At 39.8% G+C, this 20,387-nt stretch overlaps 1 protein-coding gene and 1 non-coding gene across 9 annotated transcripts in view; both read right to left on the bottom strand.

The window, feature by feature from the left end:
* Positions 1-20,387, bottom strand: part of RC3H2 (ring finger and CCCH-type domains 2) — a 56,235-nt gene that overhangs the window by 12,198 nt on the left and 23,650 nt on the right. For 7 of the 8 annotated variants that reach the window (XM_031654489.1, XM_031654488.1, XM_031654487.1 and 4 more), the window contains 7 exons: positions 19,582-19,782; positions 18,982-19,114; positions 18,743-18,861; positions 16,456-16,568; positions 7,165-7,473; positions 1,583-1,797; positions 336-769 (listed from right to left, as the gene is read on the bottom strand). In XM_031654489.1, the coding sequence (XP_031510349.1) occupies positions 336-769; positions 1,583-1,797; positions 7,165-7,473; positions 16,456-16,568; positions 18,743-18,861; positions 18,982-19,114; positions 19,582-19,782 (1,524 nt within the window). The remainder of the gene's footprint in view (positions 1-335; positions 770-1,582; positions 1,798-7,164; positions 7,474-16,455; positions 16,569-18,742; positions 18,862-18,981; positions 19,115-19,581; positions 19,783-20,387) is intronic. The other variant, XM_031654491.1, reaches the window with a different exon arrangement.
* On the bottom strand, positions 19,201-19,311 carry LOC116270164. The gene has a single exon (XR_004178090.1). It is a non-coding gene; the product is annotated as a small nucleolar RNA SNORD90 (small nucleolar RNA).

Below are 20,387 nucleotides of genomic sequence, written 5' to 3' on the forward strand. Positions count from 1 at the left end.
TGGTGATACTGAAAAAAGGCCCTAACCTTGTATTTTTAAGATTTTTCTACTTTCCCAACAATTACCTATCCGAACATAACATTTATTGAGCATTAACATGTATGAGGCCCAGTTCTAAGAGGTTTGATTTTCTGATTAAATTCTCACAACAGCCTTATGAGGTAGGTACTACTATTATTTCCATCAAACGAATGAAAGAACTGAGGCATAGGGAGGTCAAGTAACTTCCTTAAGTCACACAATTAGTAAGTGGAGGAGCCAGGATATATACCTGGGTGGTTTGACTCCAGACACTGGGCTCTTAATGACTACATTATAGTAGCATCTTCACTTACCCTTGGTAAAGGCACAGTTGTCCTTGGCTCACTTGGTGGCTGACAAGCCACCGAATAATATCCATCTAATGAGTTATATCTTTCCCGCAAAGATGTCTGATAGACAGATGAGTGCATCACATCCATTGGAGGTAAAGAATTGCTTCTAATAATGTCATCTCGTTGGTACATAGGTGGGCGCCAGATGCGCCTGCTGTCATACACAGGAGCATACATTCCAGAAGGTACTGGAGGAACTGGTCCATACGGCTGCGGAGGAGGAGGTTGGTAAGGAGAAGAATTCATTCGATCTCGAGGGGAAAATGTACTGTAATGATCGGCATATGGCATGGAAGCAGGTGGGAGGGAGGACTCTGGAACATTATTGGACCTCACAAAGCGAGGAACACAGGGAGCCACACCAGCTGGTACCGTTGGAGGTGGTGGATAGTATCCTTGAAAATTGGAAAGAGGAATATTTAATGTAATCTTAGTACAATCCAACATTTTATAATGGCTTAAATCTACGGCAGCCCTTAATGCAGGAAAATACAATATGCTTTGAACCTTACCTTACCCTGCTTTATAAAGCTTTATACCTGGCTTTTTCTTTTATTTTTTAGTAGAGACAGGGTCTTGCTATGATGCAAGCCCAGGCTGGTCTCAAACTCCTGGGCTCAAGCGATTCTCCTGGGCCTCCCAAAGTGCTGGGATTACAGGTGTGAGCTACCACACCTGACCAGAAGCTACATATTTTCAAGATACCACTATATGAAAATCATTAACGTTCAATACTTTGCTAAAGTGCTCCTTAAAACACATGACAGAGCTATTAACAGACGGCTGGTAAATATCCTTCCAGGGCATCTATTGCCACTGGTTTTGGATTAAATAGTTACATCATTGATTTTTATTAACCTTTTTGGGAGCAGACGTTGAAGACCTCTCTCAAAATCTATGTGAGTTGTTCACTCTCTTTCCAAAATTGTACATAAGCATACATAAATAAAACATTTTTTTACATCATTTCAGGGGACTTACAGAAAACCCCCTAAAGTTCATTCCTGACCCTATATTTGATTTGTAGGAATAACAACCTTAAAGCTGTTAGTATTTAGCAGCACAGATCCTTGGAGAAGGAAAATAACTTATGAGTCATATGGTCAAAAGGATTAATTTTTTAAATGTAGACATTCTAGAACTATTCACTCATTAATCTAAGGGAAACAATGTTTCTTTTTTTCTTAGAATCCTCTAAAATTACTCACCTGTCTGTGGGTACTGTGGGACTTCAAAGGGTATCTGAGTCCTTGGATCTTGAAAATACTGAATGTTTTCAGAATGCGGAGGATATACTGGTACTCTAGTTAGAAATGGGCTGGATTTTTGAGGCACAGAATTCAGCTCTGTTCCAACATTAGAGGGCCCAGCTGAGGTAGCTGCTACATTACTTACAGGAGTCTTGGGTGGAGAACCAATTTTACTGGAGAGAAAATTTAACAAAGGGCAAAGGATAAATCACTGTCTATGACTGTCCTCCTTAGTAGAAATTTTTAATAAAATTATATTCTGAAACCATTAATAGAAAACACTTCAGATATTGCCACATTGACAAATAAGGCAATGAATTTCACTGCCACCTTACACAGCTAATTTACATAATCATGGTAACAGAGTCATATTCCTGTGTAAGCCACAGGGAATAAAAACGATTCCCAGATATTAACGTGACTCATTAGTCACCATTTACCCATTTTTTTTTTTTTTTTTGAGACAGGGTGTCACTCTGTCACCCAGGCTGGAGTGCACTGGCACAATCACAATAACAGCTTACTGCAGCCTTGACCTCCTGGGCTTAAGCAATCCTCCCACCTCAGCCTCCCAAGCAGATGGGACTACAAGTGCATGCCACCACACTCGGCTAATTTTTTAATTTTTTTGTAGAGATGGGGTCTAGATTTGTTGCTCAGGAGGGTCTCAAACTTCTAGGCTCAGGCAATTCCCCCACCTCGGCCTCACAAATTGCTGGGATTACAGGCATGAGCCACCATGCCCGGCCATTACTCATTCTTTAAGCAAACATTTTTCCCTACTGAAGGTTAAAAAAAAGAAAATTCTGTTCAACAAGTTCTCAACCGAAATAATATAGTCCATTAGTAGAACTATTTGGGACAAAGAAAACAGACATGGTAAGAAAGGGTTGTTTTCTATGAGGAGTTAAATTAGCTGAACTATAAACTCCTTGAGGAAAGGCCACTTTTGTTTATTTTGATAACTCCTATATCCCCAGCACCTAAAACAGTTCCTGGAACAGAGTAGGCACTTGGTAAATATTTGTCAGACAAATAAAACAGTTCCTGGCATGCAGTAGGTACTCAGTAAACACCTGCTGGGTGAATGAAATGGTAACTCATTAAATTGAGGCAAAACACACCAACCTTTTATTATTATTATTTTTAACACAAAACAATTTTCTTGGTTGAGTCACTAAGTAATCAGCTCAAAAGGATGTTATGGCTTTCTTAACTCCTTTTAAGAAGTCAAATTTTGGACAGGCACGGTGGCTCACGCCTGTAATTCCAGCACTCTGGGAGGCCGAGGCGGGCGGATCAACTGAGGTTGGGAATTCGTGACCAGCCTGACCAACATGGAGACACCCCGTCTCTACTAAAAATGCAAAATTAGCCGGGTGTGGTGGTGCATGCCTGTAATCCCAGCTACTCGGGAGGCTGAGGCAGGAGAATCGCTTGAACCTAGGAGGCGGAGGTCGTGGTAAGCCGAGATCGCGCCATTGCACTCCAGCCTGGGCAACAAGAGTGAAACTCTGTCTCAAAAAAAAAAAAAAAAAAAGTCAAATTTTGACAGAGCTTTAGATATGTGATGACTGCAGAAAACGATCGTGTTAATTATGCAGGAACTCAATACACTGCATCTCAACCAGATTAGAGGGTTTTTTCTCAAATTAGAACAATCATTTTAAAGGTAGGGTATAGGCCGGGTGCGGTGGCTCACGCCTGTAATCCCAGCACTTTGGGAGGCCGAGACAGGCGGATCACGAGGTCAGGAGATCGAGACCATCCTGGCTAACATGGTGAAACCCCGTCTCTACTAAAAATACATAAAAAAAAATTAGGCAGGTGCGGTGGCGGGCGCCTGTAGTCCCAGCTACACGGGAGGCTGAGGCAGGATAATGGTGTGAACCCGGGAAGTGGAGCTTGCAGTGAGTGGAGATTGCGCCACTGCACTCCAGCCTGGGCAACAGAGCAAGACTCCGTCTCAAAAAAAAAAAAAAAAAGGTAGGGTATAAAGAAAAAGGTACATGGGCTGCCTTTGAGTTTATCACAGATTAGTCTAGGAGATGTTTACTTGTATGTGTAACTGTGTATTAAAATGTAAAAAATAACTAAGGAACTGTGGGTAATAATAGTAGGTACAAATGTAAGGGTTTAGAGTATAAAGATATTTTAGGGCTGGGCTTATTCTTTACACAAGTAAAATAGAGACAACAAGGAAAATGATTAGGATTTCCTTGAAACAATAATAATTAATATTTATCAAGTGGTTATTTCAGTCTATTCCAGGCACTATGCTTTACATAGATTATCTGGTTGCTCCATGTCAAAATGTTATATACCTAAAATTTGGATTAGTACTTTGAAATGGTAAACTCATAGACTTTTGTTGATAAACAAAAAGGCAACAAGATCCACGATAAGGTCAACATTTATCGCCTCATGAAATCATGCAAGCTATCTCAAAAATTGGAACTTATGGGAAAAGCTAATCTTCAGTCACATCCTAGTGAGAATTAGATCACTATCCTAGATGACTTTCAGGATTCTAGGCTCTCCAATATGGCAGCTTCTCTCATATCTTATTGATTTTGCCTGTGCTGCCTTCTTCATTCACAAGGCCCTTCCTTTCTTGCTATCTATACTTTTGGATATAGCTCAGGTATCATCACTTCACCTCTAAGAAGCCATCCACAATACCTCTCATAGAATTATTATTTTTCCTGTGTTCCAATAACAACTGGAACAATTGTGTTCCAAAAAAAATTTAGATTTATTTTTTGAAAGTCTTTACCAGCTGCGTGCAATGGCTCATGCCTGTAATCCCAGCCTTTTGGGAGGCCAAGGGGGGCGGATCACTTGCAGTCATGAGTTCTAGACCAGTCCGGCCAACATGGCGAAACCCAGTCTCTACTAAAAATACAAAAATTAGCTGGGCATGGTGGCGGGTGCCTGTAATCCCAGCTACTTGGGATGCTGAGGCAGAAGAATCACTTGAACCCAGCAGGTGGAGGTTGCAGTGAGCCGAGATTGCACCATTGCACTCCACCTGGGTGACAGAGCGACTGCATCTCAAAAAAAAAAAAAAAGTTTTTACCCTAGTCTATTTTGTTAAAAAACTGAGATATAGTTCATTCTTTTAGGATGCTCAATTCAGTAATTTTTAGTATATTCACAAGGTTGTCCAATTATCACCACTATCTAATTCTGAAACATTTTCATCATCCCCAAGAGAAACCTATACACATTAGCATTCACTCCCCATTCCTGTCCCAGCCCTAAACCCCTAGAAACCATTAATCTACTTCCTATCTCTACAAATTTGTCTATTCTAGACATTTAACATAAACGGAGCCATATAAATATGTGACCTTTTGTATCCGGCTTCTTTCATTTAGCACAATGTTTTAAAGGTTCATCCATATCGTAGCACATAATAGTACTTCATTCCTTTTTTATGGCTGAATAATATTCCATTGTATGGATAGAAAACAGTTTTACAACATTATCTTGCCAAAACTCTTCAAAAGCTTATTTCCTAAACATGTATACATAAGGTCTCCATAATCTGGCACCAACCTATCTAATCTTATTTTATACCAGTCCCTAACATAAGCCTTCAGATCTAAAAGTCTCCTCAATATTCCATATAATTACAGACAGATTTAATCCATGTTATGTTGTTCTTTTTTTCTGTAATTCCCCATATTTCTCCCAGCAATATAACATTTTCCTGTCCTTTAATCCAGCTTCAGTATTGTTTCATATGTGTAAATGCTAATATTACATAAATCCACAACTATATCATAAATCACTTAAAAGCAAAGGTATCTTACGTTTCATGTGCCAAAAACAGAGCTCCAAGATTGAGTGCATAAATAACATTTGTTAATTAGACAATGTTCTCGAATATATCTTTTCTAAAATCTTGCCCAGGGAAGACTGTAAAAGTCCTTTTTTTTCTTTTTTTTTTTTTTGAGACGGAGTTTTGCTCTTGTTGCCCAGGCTGGAGCACAATGGCGTGATCTCGGCTCACTGCAACCTCCGCCTCCCAGGTTCAAGCCATTCTCCTGCCTCAGCCTTCCCAGGTAGCTGGGATTACAGGCATGCGCCACCACGCCCGGCTAATTTTGTATTTTTAGTAGAGAAGGGGTTTCTCCATGTTGGTCAGGCTGGTCTTGAACTCCCAACCTCAGGTGATCCGCCCACCAAGGCCTCCCAAAGTGTTGGGATTACAGGCCTGAGCCACCATGCCCAGTCTGTAAAAGTCCCTTAATAAACAATTTCTCCCATCATGTGCTGACTGCAGAAGTAGCAAATGTTACTGCTTATCTATCCATCATTGATTGCTATGTGCCTAGCACAATGCTTTTTTCCTAGCAGGCATATAACAGATACTGATAGACTATTTATAGGCAACAAAATCTGAACATCAACATAATTGATATTTTACTAAATCTTACTCAAGATTTTAGAGTTGGAAATAACTTTTCAGATCATCTGAAAATTTAAAAACTTTTTTCTAAAGGCATCAAAACCTTTTGACAAATGAAATCTTATGCTGACACTCAATAGCAATTAACAGTGACAATAATAATAAAGCAAATATTTACTGAGCGCTTACTATATGGCAGGCATTGTTCGAGGCATACTGAAGAATTAATTCACTTAATCCTCGCAACCAATATAGGAAGTTGACACCATTATAATTCTAGTTTTATGAATGAGTAAACTAAGGTAGACAGATTAAGTAGCTGGCCTAAGATCAAACAGCTGGGAAACCATGAGCCAGAACTTGAGCCCCGAGAGTGTGGTTCCAAAGAGTCCCCCCCCCCTTTTTTTTTTTGAGATGGAGTCTCACTCTGTCACCCAGGCTGGAGTGCAGCGGTGTGATCTTGGCTCACTGCAAGCTCTGCCTCCCGGGTTCACACCATTCTCCTGCCTCAGCCTCCTGAGTAGCCGGGACTACAGGTGCCCGCCACCATGTCCGGCCAATTTTTTTTTGTACTTTTAATAGAGACAGTGTTTCACTGTGTTAGTGAGGATGGTCTCGATCTCCTGACCTCATGATCCACACACCTCAGCCTCCCAAAGTGCTGGGATTACAGGCGTGAGCCACCGTGCCTGGCCAAGAGTCCCCTCTTAAGTGCTACACTTCATTACAGAGTATAAAGTGAAAGTGCTCTGACTGAAACAGAGCTAGAGGCTCAGCATTTTACCTGCTTAGGTTTCTGTTTAGTTCTTTTCTAGCATCTTTATGGAATCAACACTACAGTTCAAGAAAATAAGGTGTGAAAAAAAAATTCTGGTCCAGTCTCTTTGGGAGAGTTGAGGAAAACAAAATTCAGAGTTAAAGTCACTTTCCAAGTTCACAGGGCTATTCAGTTGCAGAGCCAAAGTAGAACTCAAATTTTTTAGTATTTAGTGTTTCTTCTACATCACAAAATATTCTGTGTAAAAATTCTGATTAACTGGTATTCATCAGGAGAAGTAAAAACACTCAGGCATTTCTAAAAAGGAAAAAGAATTTCTAGCAATCATTTTTACCTAATACCTACTTTTCAGTTACAGAATCTGCAGAGGGCCCAGCAGCATTCTGACCATTAGTGCCAACTTTTCCCACTTTCTTCACGGTCTCCAGAGCTCTTAAGGTACTGTCAGTACTACGTGAGATTAGCTGGGAAACACTGTTTTCTGCATTTGAAATTCCGTTTGTACTTGGAACAATTTTCCCTGTTGTTTCAGTACTTCCTATGACAGAAATGACATTTCCGGCTGTGGTTGTGACAGTGTTGTTTACACCAACTTTATTTAGAAGAGGAAACGTTCTTACAGTGGCATTGATCTTTTTGTTCCTTAATCGATACCTGTTTCAAAAACAATCAACAGATTGGTGAATATTTCACTAAATCTTACTCAAGAAAAAAAATGGCAATGGGCAATGGGAAAAGATTGAAAAAGGAGGAAACAGTTTTGACAAGTTTCTTCAGCTAAATAATCAAATACAGTCTGTATCAAATTCTACTGCAACAGATGCCACATGAAAATATATATGCCATTCACATATGTATATAATATACATGTAATTAATATAGCAAGCCGAGTATACATGTAATCTTTTTTTCCCCCTCATGCCACTCTGTCCAAGAATGTATTAAAAAGAACCTTTTGAAGGAGTGGAAAGAGATCATTTGAAAATTTTGTGTAACTAGAATATAAGGTATGTTATGTAAAAATGACGGGAACTGGCAACGAACTTGGCTGAGAACACAGAGTAAAGAGAAAAGGTATGCAAGAGCTGAAGCCATTCTCTGTTGTTACCAAACTGTAAAAGGATTATATAATTTTAAAAAATAATTTTAAAAACTCATTCTTAAACATTACACAAAAATAGAAATTCTTTATTACATTTTTCAGATTAGTTTATACCTATAGTTAAAAACATTTCTATTAGAGATTTTTCTGATACTAAGTTTTGAGTTTAAGGTGATCATTGGATATAATATTCTAATACACAAAAGGACTGGCAATTTGATTTTGGATTCCATTTAAGAAAATGTGTTTCCACTTATATACCAAAATTTCATTATAATGTAATCCTTAACAATGCTCCCTAATATGTGTGTGTGTGTGTGTGTGTGTGTGTGTATGTATATATTTTTTTATTTTTTTATTTTTGAGATGAAGTTCCACTCTTGTCAACCAGGTTAGAGTGCAATGGTGTAATCTCGGCTCACTGCAACCTCCGCCTCCTGGGTTCAAGCGATTCTCCTGCCTCAGCCTCCCAAGTAGCTGGGATTACAGGCGCCTGCCACTATGCCTGGTTAACTTTTGTATTTTTAGTAGAGATGGGATTTTGCCATGTTGGCCAGGCTGGTCTCGAAATCCTGACCTCAGGTGATCTGCCCACTTCCGCCTCCCAAAGTGCTGGGATCACAGGTGTGAGCCACCATGCCCTGCCCCTCCAATATTTTTAAAGTGGTGAAAAATTAAGTTCATGAACAGAAAGAAGGCTATACATATTTGGGGTCATAATTATATATGCCTAAAGTAATCTGTTATTAATATTATATATAAACATATGGCAATTAAATATGAACAGTGTTAGTAATAAGCAATGCCTTCACAATAGTTTCCCTTTTAGTCCTCTGGTATCTATAAACAGCATCATTATTCAATCCTTTTCTTCTCCTTCTCTTTAACATGTAAACATTGGCAGAGGAACATGATGCTCAATAAGAGACAAGTGCTCCTAGATAAGACTGGCTAAAAGTGAAGTAACAGAACATAAAAAAAAAAAAAACAGGTGATAGCCAGTTTACACAACCTTTTTTTTTTTTTTTTTTTGAGACGGAGTTTAGCTTTTGTCACCCAGGCTGGAGTACAATGGCGTGATCTCAGCTCACTGCAACCTCCGCTTCCTGGGTTCAAGCAATTCTCCTGCCTCAGCCTCCGGAGTAGCTGTCATTACAGGCGCGTGCCTACCACCACACCTGGCTAATTTTTGTATTTTTAGTAGAGATGGGGTTTCATCACGTTGGCCAAGCTGTTCTCGAACTCCTGACCTCAAGTGATCCGCCCGCCTTGGCCTCCCAAAGTGCTGGGATACAGGCATGAGCCACCGTGTCCGGCCAACATCATCTTACAGATAAGAGGAAAAGCAATAATTACATCTTTCAAGAAGGAAGGGCATGAGCAGACCTATATTTTAGGAAGGCAATCTGGTGGTCTGGAGGGGCCCAAAGATCCCTATACCTTCCTTCACATGCTCTCTGAAACCTACTCTCATTATTCTTTTCCTCAGAGTTTTTATACAAAATATCGTGTCTCCTTGCTTTCCGTCTTCAAAAAACAAAACTTGGCCGGGCATGGTGGCTCACACCTGTAATCCCAGCACTTTGGGAGGCTGAGGAGAGTGGATTACCTGAGGTCAGGAGTTCGAGACCAGCCTGGCCAACATGGTGAAACCCTGTCTCTACTAAAAATACAAAAATTAGCCAGACATGGTGGCACACGCCTGTAATCCCAGCTACTCGGGAGGCTGAGGCAGAAGAATTGCTTGAGCCTGGGAGACAGAGGTTGCAGTGAGCCAAGATCATGCCACTGTACTCCAGCCTGGTCAACAGAGCGAGACTCTGTCTCAAAAAAAACAAAAAAAACAAAAAAAAAACAAAAAAAACAAGAGATAATCCACAAGGTTGCTGTAGAAAGCAAAAAATAAAGTTTTGACTATCAACCTCTCAAAAGAGAGTCAGGAGAAATAAAATCTTAACCAAGTGAGTGAGGTAAAGTAAGTGACAACTAGTGATATACATTGGATTCTTAGTATTGGGGCAGCTACAGGCTGTCTTTTTAGAGACAGGGTCTCACTATGTTGCCTAGACTGCCTTAAATCCTAAATTCAAGTGATCCTCCCAGCTCTGACTCCAGAGTAGCTGGGACTACAGATGTGCACCACCATGCCTAACTCTCCCTATTCTTTTTAAATCCCTTCTTACCCATCTTAGAATCCACTATCTACCATTAACTCCTCCCTTGTAAATAACTTTTAACTCCCTTGATCCACACTCCCTCTGTACAACTCACTTGGTAAAAGCTCAATCCAATTCTTTACTTATTTTGTGCCTGCTCCCAAGCAGCTAAATGTTGAAGAAAAATCGTGCAGTCACAATCCCTTCAAAATTACAAATAAGCAATTCATTAATACCCTTCTTTACTAAGTTCATTTTCCCATCTCCAACAGCCTTTTCCCCTCCACTTCCAACCACCCCTCCTACAGCTAAATGATACTGTCTCCCACTTAACCACGAAAACAGATGAAAGCAGAGAATTACTTATCTTTCCACTACTAATTTCAGTAACCTTCCTGCACCTGTAGCCACATTCCTCTTAAAGGTAAGGGGCAATGAGTTCCTGTTCCTGACTAAAGCCAGTCTCACCACCTAGGTCTCAAGTCCATCTGCCTCCCTCTAAGACTTCACTTAGGTAATTATCTTTTTTTCTCTTGGACACCTTCTTCGACTATCTGTTCAAATGTTGTATCTTCTAAGAGTCTTTCCTAGACTATCCTATCTAAGAGATTTCCCCTTTCTCAATCATTCTTTTTCTCCTTTGTGTGTTTTTTTTCATACTGCCGTCATTACAAGAGATGCTATATTTATTTATTTCATGTCTGTCTTCTTACTACAATGTAAGCCCCCGGAGGACAAGAATTTTGCCTTTCTTGCATCTATCTTTAGCACATAATACACTGCCTCATAACATCCTAAGTGCCCAATTATTATTATTTTAAAGGCAGGGCATGCCCAGACAATTTTTTTTTTTTTTTTTTGGGTAGTAGAGACAAGGTCTTGCTATGTTGCCCAGGCTGGTCACAAACTCCTGAGCTCAAGTGATCTTCTTGCCTCAGCCTTTCAAAGTGTTGGAATTACAGGCGTGAGCCACCTCACCCGGCCCCCAATTATTATTTGTTGCATGAATATAGAATAAGCTTCAAAATTCATATGGCCAAAAGAATCACTGATTTTCTGCCCTGATGCATTTCCCATTTCAGTAAAAGAGATCACTCAGTTATGCAGGCTCCATACCTTGGGGTCATCCTTGATTTTCCTCTTTTCTTTATAGCCCACATTCAATTGGTCCACGTTGTCAGCTCTACTTCCAAAATATATTCTAAGTATGACTACTTTTCATAATTTCCATAGCTATAGTCCTACCCGAGCTACCAAACTACCACCTGTGGACCACTATGGAAGTTTTACCTTGTCTCCATCCATGCAGACACCAGAGTGATATGTCTAAGACAAAATAAAAATCTCATTCCATTTAAAAAAAACTCTAAAATGACTTCCTATTGCAACCAGAATAAAATCCAAATTGTTTGCCATGGCCAAAATTGCTTATTTACATGTTTACTATTCCTTTTTCCATTAGAAACATCTTGAATAGTACCTAGTATATAATAATCTTTTATAACTTTTTTTTTTTTTTGAGACAAAGTCTCACTCTGTCACCCAGGTTGGAGTGCAGTGGTGCAATCTCGGCTCACTGCAACCTCTACCTCCCAGGTTCACACGATTCTCTTGCCTCAGCCTTCCCAGTAGCTTGGATTACAGGCATGCACCACCATGCCTGGCTAATTTTTGTATTTTTAGTAAAGACAGGGTTTCCCCCATGCTGGCCAGGCTGGTCTCAAACTTCTGACCTCAAGTGATCCACCAGCCTTGGCCTCCCGAAGTGCTGGGATTACAGGCATGAGCCACCACTCCTGGTCACTATTTGTTGAGTTGGTTGATCCCTCGCTTTTGACACTCTTCAGAATAGCAATTCTTAAGATCATAACCCCAACATTCTAGTTCTAAAACATATCCACATATTTACATAATATTTATTCTACATATTTTATGTTTACATATAATAAATACATATTCTAAAAAGGGATTATTGGGCATGCACATTTTGTTTCGTTAGAGGGGTGTATAATAGAGAAAGAAAATATAGATAAAATTAATTTATTTAAGTTGAACAAACATTTGCTGAGTTTCTGGTGTTACGTGAACCAAGACAAACAGCCTATCCTCGAAAAGCTCAGAGTGGGGTAGCAACATGTATTTTTTAAACTGAAAGGACAGTCACATTACCTACTTCTCTAATCCTTTGTATTATCCCTGTTTGTTTAAACAGCAATAGAGTGTGTGAAGCTGGCTGGAAATAAGAACTGTATATTATTTGCTCCTCCACATAAAGATACTGAGTTTATGTATCAGGTATTTTCTAGATGCAGGACATATAAAGATGAATAACCCTTGCCAGGCGCCATGGCTCATGCCTGTAATCCTAGCACTTTGGGAGGCTGAGGTGGGCAGATTGTTTGAGCTCAGGAGTTCCAGACCAGCCTGGGCAATATGGTGAATCCCCATCTCTACAAAAAATACAAAAAAAATTTAGCTAGACATGGTGGCCTGTGTCTGTAGTCCCAGCTACTCGAGAGGTTGAGGTGGGACAATCACCTGAGACCGGGAGGCAGAGGTTGCAGTGAGCCAAGATCATACCACTGCACTATAGAGTGAGGTCCTGTCTCCAAAAAAAAAAAAAAAAAAAAAAAGATTAGTAACCCGTGAGATAAATGAGGTCTAGTGAAAACACACATGTAAATAAACAATTATAAATTTATTTATTTATTTATTTATTTGAGACTGAATCTTGCTCTGTCATCCACACTGGAGTGCAATGGCGCGATCTCGGCTCACTGCAACCTCTGCCTCCCAGGTTCAAGCCATTCTCCTGCCTCAGTCTCCCGAGTAGCTGGGATTACAGGTGTGTGCCACCACACCCAGCTAATCATACCATAATTTTAAAACTACTATGTATGCAGTGCTGTGGCAGCACAGTGAAGGATGCAATTAACGCTGCCTAGGGAAGTCTGAGGGAAGGTAATATCTGAGTATGATTAGAAATAGCTCTCCAGATAAAAAAGAGAGAGAAAATAATACAATATGGAGTAAACAATATAGACAAGTGAAAAGAAGAGTGAAAAAAATTTATATAGTAATCAACAGTGATTGAATATACCTTAAAAACCAAGTATACAAATGGCGGAGTAGGGTTAGAGTATAAAATCAGGATGAGATTCTGTGATATACTGAAGAACTAATTAAGAATTTAAAGAAGACACACATATTTTAAAAATAAAATAGTGGAAGTGGAAAAGATAGGTTGAAACATAGGAAGATACTGGATAAAAAGTCATGGAAGCAGTAAAACAAACTGGATTACCATGTGAAACACTAAAAATGTGACCAATAATTTTGCTATTATTATTTTTGAATGACTGATATTTTATACATTTATTCTTTTATTATTTTTATTTATTTATATTTTTGAGACAGAGTCTTGCTCTGTTGCCTGGGTTGGAATACAGTGGTATAATCTCAATTCATGGCATTCTTGACCTCCCAGGTTCAAGCGATCCTCCCACCTCAGCCTCCTGAGTAGCTTAAGATGACAGGCGTATGCCACTATGCTCAGCCAATTTTGTTTATTTTTTTTGTAGAGGCGAGGTCTCACTGTGTTGCCCAGGCTGGACTCAAACTCCTCGACTCAAGGTATCCACCTGCCTTTGCCCCCCAAAGTGCTGGGAAAACAAGTGTGAGCCACCACACCCAGCTTGACTATTATTATTTTTACTACTACTATTATAAGTCTGGCAAAAGATAATAAAGTTCTGAACTAGGTACTGCAGATGAAGAATGTGAAGTCTGTTTGAAGGTATGAGAGAGAAGAAAATGGATTTTCAGCATGGGCACTAATTGAGGGTGGAATGGCAATGAAACCACAGTTTCTTCTCTGACTTTTTTAGTCTAACTGCTCCCCAGCAAAGTATTCTCAAAAGCTCCCCTTTTAGCTAAAAAGCTCTATTTCAGGTATGGACAAGCTGAACATATTTCCTAGAGTCTCCCAAATTATCCTGATGTGAAATTCTGTATATGGAACTAGTTTGGGTGCAAACAGCATCTTTTTTCCTTAGGACTCCTGTATCCTCTCTCTAGGCTCTTCAAGTGGGGAAAAAAACTGAGAAGAGAAGCATGTTTCTGCTCTTTTCACTGCACACACACTTATCTTCTATCACACTGCTGCTGCTTGTAGAGCTCATTATGTACAGTGCCCATGCTAGCCACTGAGGAAAGGAGACAACAATATGGAGACAACATAGACCATGGGAGTTACACCTATGGAAGGTAGACAAACATTTAATAAACAGATCATGGGCCATAGTTTCTGTAAAGTATTTTTATAAATAAAGTTTACAGCCATGCCCAATTTATGCATTGTCTGCGGCTGTTTTTTGCTACAATGGCACTGCTGAATGGTTGTAACAGATTCTGTGGCCCACAAAGCCAAAAATGTTTGCTATCTGGACTTCATAAAGAAGTTTGTCAAGCTCTAAAGCAGGCCATTAATTAATTTTATATGATAGTGTGAGAAAGAGGAAGCTGGTTAGTATGAAGTGTTGGGGCAATTACCCTGAAAAACTGAAGGATGAGCTTAACAAAGGAATGGTCTCAAAGGCAAGCCTAGGAGTAACAGCATTATGTAAAAGACTTGAGGTGGGAAAGAGCACAGTGCATACCATGAACTGAGACAAGGTCAGTGTGGCTTGAGTACAATTAGTGTTGTGTAATGAGATCAGAAAGGCAGGCACAGATTACATGATGCAGGGTCTTAGAGGCCACAACACCGATTTTATATCTTAATCTATAGGACAATGAGAGCCTATCAAAGGCTTAGGTGAAGAAGGGTGGTTATGAGTAAATCTGTGCTTTTAAAATATTTCTGTTTTAAGGGAAATAATGGGAGAAGGGGTGGACAGCAAGAGATTTAAGACTAGTTAGAAGGCAACAAGAGATCGAGAAAAGGGGATGACAGCTTGGATCACAAGAAAAGAAGGAAAAAGAAAAAATTGAGAAATACATAGGAAGATGAATTGGCAGAATTTTTTGACTGATTAAGCGGAAAAAGCTGAAGGAAGGACAGCTGACAAAGATGATTATTATAACATAGCATATATAACAGGCTGGATGGCTAAACAGGGTACATGAGGTGAGTACAATGGAAGGCAGGAGGAGGAGATATGGGAGGAGAAAATTAGCTCAGTTTGTTTAAAGTATCCAAAAACAAAATGAATTATGTCCACTAAGAGTTGATAAGACAGGGCCGGGTGCGGTGGCTCACGCCTGTAATCCTCGCACTTTGGGAGGCCACGGCAGGCAGATCACTTGAGGTCAGGAGTTTGAGACCCACCTGGCCAACATGCTGAAACCCCGTCTCTACTAAAAATACAAAAACTGGCCAGGTGTGGTGGTGGGCACCTGTGGTTCCAGCTACTCGGGAGGCCGAGGCAGAAGTATCGCTTGAACAGGGGAGGCAGAGGTTGCAGTGAGCCAAGATCATGCCACTGCACTCCCCTGGGTGACAGAGCAAGATTCCATCTCAAAAAAAAAAAAAAAAAAAGTTGATACACTGGCCAGCAGAAGTAGGAAGGCTGGGATGAATTTTTTGGTTAGGTCTCAATAATGAAAGTTTTGTTTAAAAAACAAAACAACAAAAATTGGGTAATAGTATTAAACCTTATATACATTAACTTTTATGTCTCGGTTAAATGGACATAGAAAAAGAGGTTACCCACAGGAGAAGAGAAAGAATACACAGGAAAAAAGAATGTTAAAAAGACCAAAAGTCATAAAAAAGATATATATCTGCTTTACCATTTTGCCTGAGACTTTGCTGCTAGGTTTAACTGAATCTGAGCAAATAAGACTGCAAGTATTTTCATTCTCCACAGGTGCTCAGTAGAAATATGGATTCCAGCTATAAAATGGTCTCAAAATATGACCACTGAGTGAGGGTCTAAATGCACATATGTTAATCTGGTACCCAGATCTTACATGCTTTGTTTTGTTTTGTTTTGAGGCGAGTCTTGCTGTGTCCCTCAGGCTGGAGTGCAGTGGTGTGAACAACTTACTGCAGCCTTGACCTCTGGGGTTCAAGCAGTTCTTCCACCTCAGCCTTTTGAGCAGCTGGGACCACAACTGTGGGCCACACAGCTAATTTCAAAATTTTTCTGTAGAGACGGGGGTCTCCTTATCTTGCCCAGGCTGGTCTCAAACTCCTGAGCACAAGCAATCCTCCTGCCTCAGCCCCCCAAAGTGCTGGGAATACAGGCATGAGCTATGATGCCCAGCCCCCTTAACTTGCATTTTTGAAAGTCATCACAAACTTCAGGACTGTATATAACACTCCCATAAAAATAAAAAATTAAACCCATATAAAAGAGAATTCTCGACACTTACTTTTCAAGCTCTTCCTGAGAATGGGCAAATGTACAATTTGTTCCTCGTGGACAACCCCCTTGCTGTCGCAGATCTCGGCACATGCTAGTCTTGTATTTGCTGTTTGGCTGAGGCTACAAAAATGGAACACATTCAATGAGTGGTAAAGTGAAGATTCCATTTGTAATTCACTCTAGGAAGTTCAGAACTTTATAATTACACCTTTAATTCTTTTTCACATTAGACAAGTAATTCTTGTGCTGAAACAACGAATATTCCATTGTTTCCTGTTGTGAGTTATGTGACACAACCCTGAGTTGGCACTTTAGATATTCCTTCTGAAGATTATTTGAAACTGGCTCAAATGTTATTATGTCCATTTATTCATTAGTTAACAGAATGCCCAGAAAAAGACAATACTTTTTCATCAATCTATTGCTGTCTTAAAATTCTGCTACCAAAATCAAACAATTTTAAAAAGCATTTAAAAAAGCCGAAAGCTTTGTCTACTTAAACTTTCTCAGAAAAGGTAGAATACAATTCCCCCAGAAGTGAAAAATTACCAATTAACTTGTCAACTTGAGGGTACAACTCTCAGGCTTAAACTATCTGAGTTCACACAATGCGGCAGAATATTAAAATTCCACTATGACTTCTACAATTTGCATCAAAATCTAAGATATTCTTATTCTTATGAGCCTAAGATGAAAACATTTGCTTTTCAGTCACCATTTTAAGTTATAATGTCTCCTAAGAATGAGGAAAGAAGAGTACAAAGTGTGGGTTTGATCCCAGCTCTTACTGACAGCATAATCTTTTTTATTTTTTTTTATTTTTATTTTTGAGACGGAGTCTGGCTCTGCTGCCCAGGCTGGAGTGCAGTGGCGCCATCTCGGCTCACTACAAGCTCCACTTCCCGGGTTCACGCCATTCTCCCTGCCTCAGCCCCCAAGGAGCTGGGACTACAGGTGCCTACCACCACGCCTGGCTAATTTTTTGTATTTGTAGTAGAGATGGGGTTTCACTGTGTTAGCCAGGATGGTCTCGATCTCCTGACTTCGTGATCTGCCCCCCTTGGCCTCCCAAAGTGCTGAGATTATAGGCATGAGACACTGCACCCACCCCCTGACAGCACAATCTTATATTACTTAACCTCTTTGAATTTCAGCTTGGACATAGCAACTACATTGCAGGTGACTGTGAGGATAAGAAATAATACACGTAAAACATTGAATGTAGTGAATGGCTCATAATAACTTAATAAACAGAAGTTATTAGTATAAAGGATTATATCTTAACTTCTTTTTATTTTATTTTATATTTTTGGAGACAAGAGTCACTCTATCGCCCAGGCTGGAGTGCAGTGGCGCTATCTCGGCTCACTGTAGCCTCTGTCTCCCGGGTTCAAGCGATTCTCCTGACTCAGCCTTCTGAGTAGCTGGGATTACAGGTGTCCATCACCATGCCAGGCTAATTTTTGTATTTTTTTTTTTTTTTTTTTAGTAGAGACGGGGTTTCACCATGTTGGCCAGGCTGGTCTCGAACTTCTGACCTCAAGTGATCTGCTCACCTCGACCTCCCAAAGTGCTAGGATTACAGGCGTGAGCCACTGTGTCTGGCCAGGATTATATCTCAATTTCTAAAGTACATTGAAAATTACCTTGAAAATTCAAATTTCATCTGGGCACGGTGGCTCACACCTGTAATCCCAGCACTTTGGGAGGTCGAGGTGGGCAGATCACCTGAGGTCAGGAGTTTGAGACCAGCCTGGCCAACATTGTAAAACCCTTTGTCTACAAAAAATATAAAAATTAGCAGGGCATGGTGGCGCTTGCCTGTAATCCCAGCTACTTGGGAGGCTGAGGCAGGAGAATTACTTGAACTCAGGAGGCAGAGGTTGCAGTGAGCTGAGATAGCATCACTGCACTCCAGCCTGGGCAACAGAGTGAGGCTTTGTCTCAAAAAAAAAAAAAAAAGAAAAGAAAAGAAAAAAGAAAATTCAAATTCCATAAATGACAATTTCCCACGGTAGAAAAGAATTAGACAAAACGTTTGGAATCAATTATCTACATTTGGTCAAAAAAATTCTGTAATGAACTATACTCACATCTAAGATACCCTCAAAACTCTTGCTGTGCTATAAAATGTTACCAAGTACATTAAAAACTGGGTTTCTCCCAAAAGAACAGAGATGGTAAAAACTTATGAGTCACATACTGAGTCCAATTAACAAAACAGCTTGTTAAGATGTTCAGGATGAAACTGAGTTAGAGATAATAGCAGTCAGAAATGTAATAAATATACTTACCTGAGGGGTCTCATGGCCTTTTCTACTATAATTTTGTATGAAGTCCACAAGGCCATGAACTACTGTTTTAACAGCTACCATTGCATTTTCTAGCTGCTCCCAAGTTGGTGAAACAGCATCTAAAATAAGCCACCAAGGGCATGGGGGTTGGGAGGGGAAGAATGTTAGCAGTAATTCTCTTGTATTATTCACCTCGAAAGTAGAAAAAAATATAAGCAACTGAGCATGTTCCCACATACCTGGATTAGGGTCTATGTTTGCAAGAAGCTCTAAATGAGGTCTCAGTCTATTTAAGTTAGCTGGGTCACCTGTTCGTTGCAAAACAATTGTCAATTCCTGGACACTCTTTGCAAATGACTCTGGAGACTGTAGCTAACAAACAGAAATGAGAATGCTTTTTACTTTGGTTCTCATGACACATTTATATTCAAATACTTTCAATTTTCAACACATTTAATAGGTTTTCAAGTGTCTTCAGATTCCATAGTAGGACTATCAGTGATGAATTGAATTTTCACCTCAGAATCTGCCCTATGAAATTCATCATTAGACACTTAGAAAACTTATAAGCTGTATTAACTCTCTGAGGTCAGAATATAGATAAGCTTGAAATTTTGTAAGCCTCACTGCTTTTATGCTAGTATCATGTATTTGTTTCCCTGTTGCATCCCTTTACTTTGCAAGTAGAAAAATAAAAAGAAAATAAGGATAATTTATAAGAGTCTGACATTTAAAAACACAGGAATCTCCAACTGTTTGTGTATAGACTCTTTAGAATATTCTATTACTCTTCAACGTAACAGCAATGGTAGAACATCAGCATCTCTAATTTCACAAACCTTATCAATGATAGACTGCATGTGTGATTTATGAGCCAAATCACCATACAAAAGAGAGGACCACTGTTCAGGTGAAATACGGAGTCCTGCTTCCATAGCAATATGAACAATTTGGGCATCATGTTCCCTGCGTAACGCTTCATAACTCCGAAATTCTTCCTTCAGCTGCATTAAGGAAGAGTCTTCATCTCTTTTGGTAACCTAAGAAATAGAAAAGAGAAAAAGAAACTCATCAGAATTGGTCTGTGCTTTCTCCCTTCAACTGATTCGTTTATTCTTTTTTCACGGAGGCTGGGGGATACTTACATATCAGACACCACACAAATAAGGTACATAGATAAGATAATGTCCTGACCACAAATTCTTTCTGGAACAAAACAGAACTTACATAACTAAATACATAATCCCTGCCTTCAATGATTTCAGCCACTGTTAAGAAAGAGAAACTTGTAAGTAGAAAATTACAGTAAAAGTGCTATTATAAGGCTTGATGGCAACAAAGAGGAAAAGGAATTAAATTAGCGAGAAGAACGGGATTTCAGAAAAGGCTTCTCCCAGCTGAAAGCTACATGAATTCATTTGTGTACAATAAATATGAGTTTCCTGAGCAAAGAAAGGTGAGGAGGCCGGGGTGGTGGCTCATGCCTGTAATCCCAGCACTTTGAGAGGCCGAGGTGGGCGGGTCACTTGAAGTCAGGAGTTTGAGACCAGTCTGGTCAACGTGATGAAACCCCATCTCAAATAAAAATACAAAAATTAGTCGGGCGTGGTGGTGGCAGGCACCTGTAATCCCACCTACTCGGGAG

The sequence above is a fragment of the Papio anubis genome, chromosome 13, assembly GCF_008728515.1.
Source record: "Papio anubis isolate 15944 chromosome 13, Panubis1.0, whole genome shotgun sequence".
Taxonomy (NCBI): Eukaryota; Metazoa; Chordata; class Mammalia; order Primates; family Cercopithecidae; genus Papio; species Papio anubis.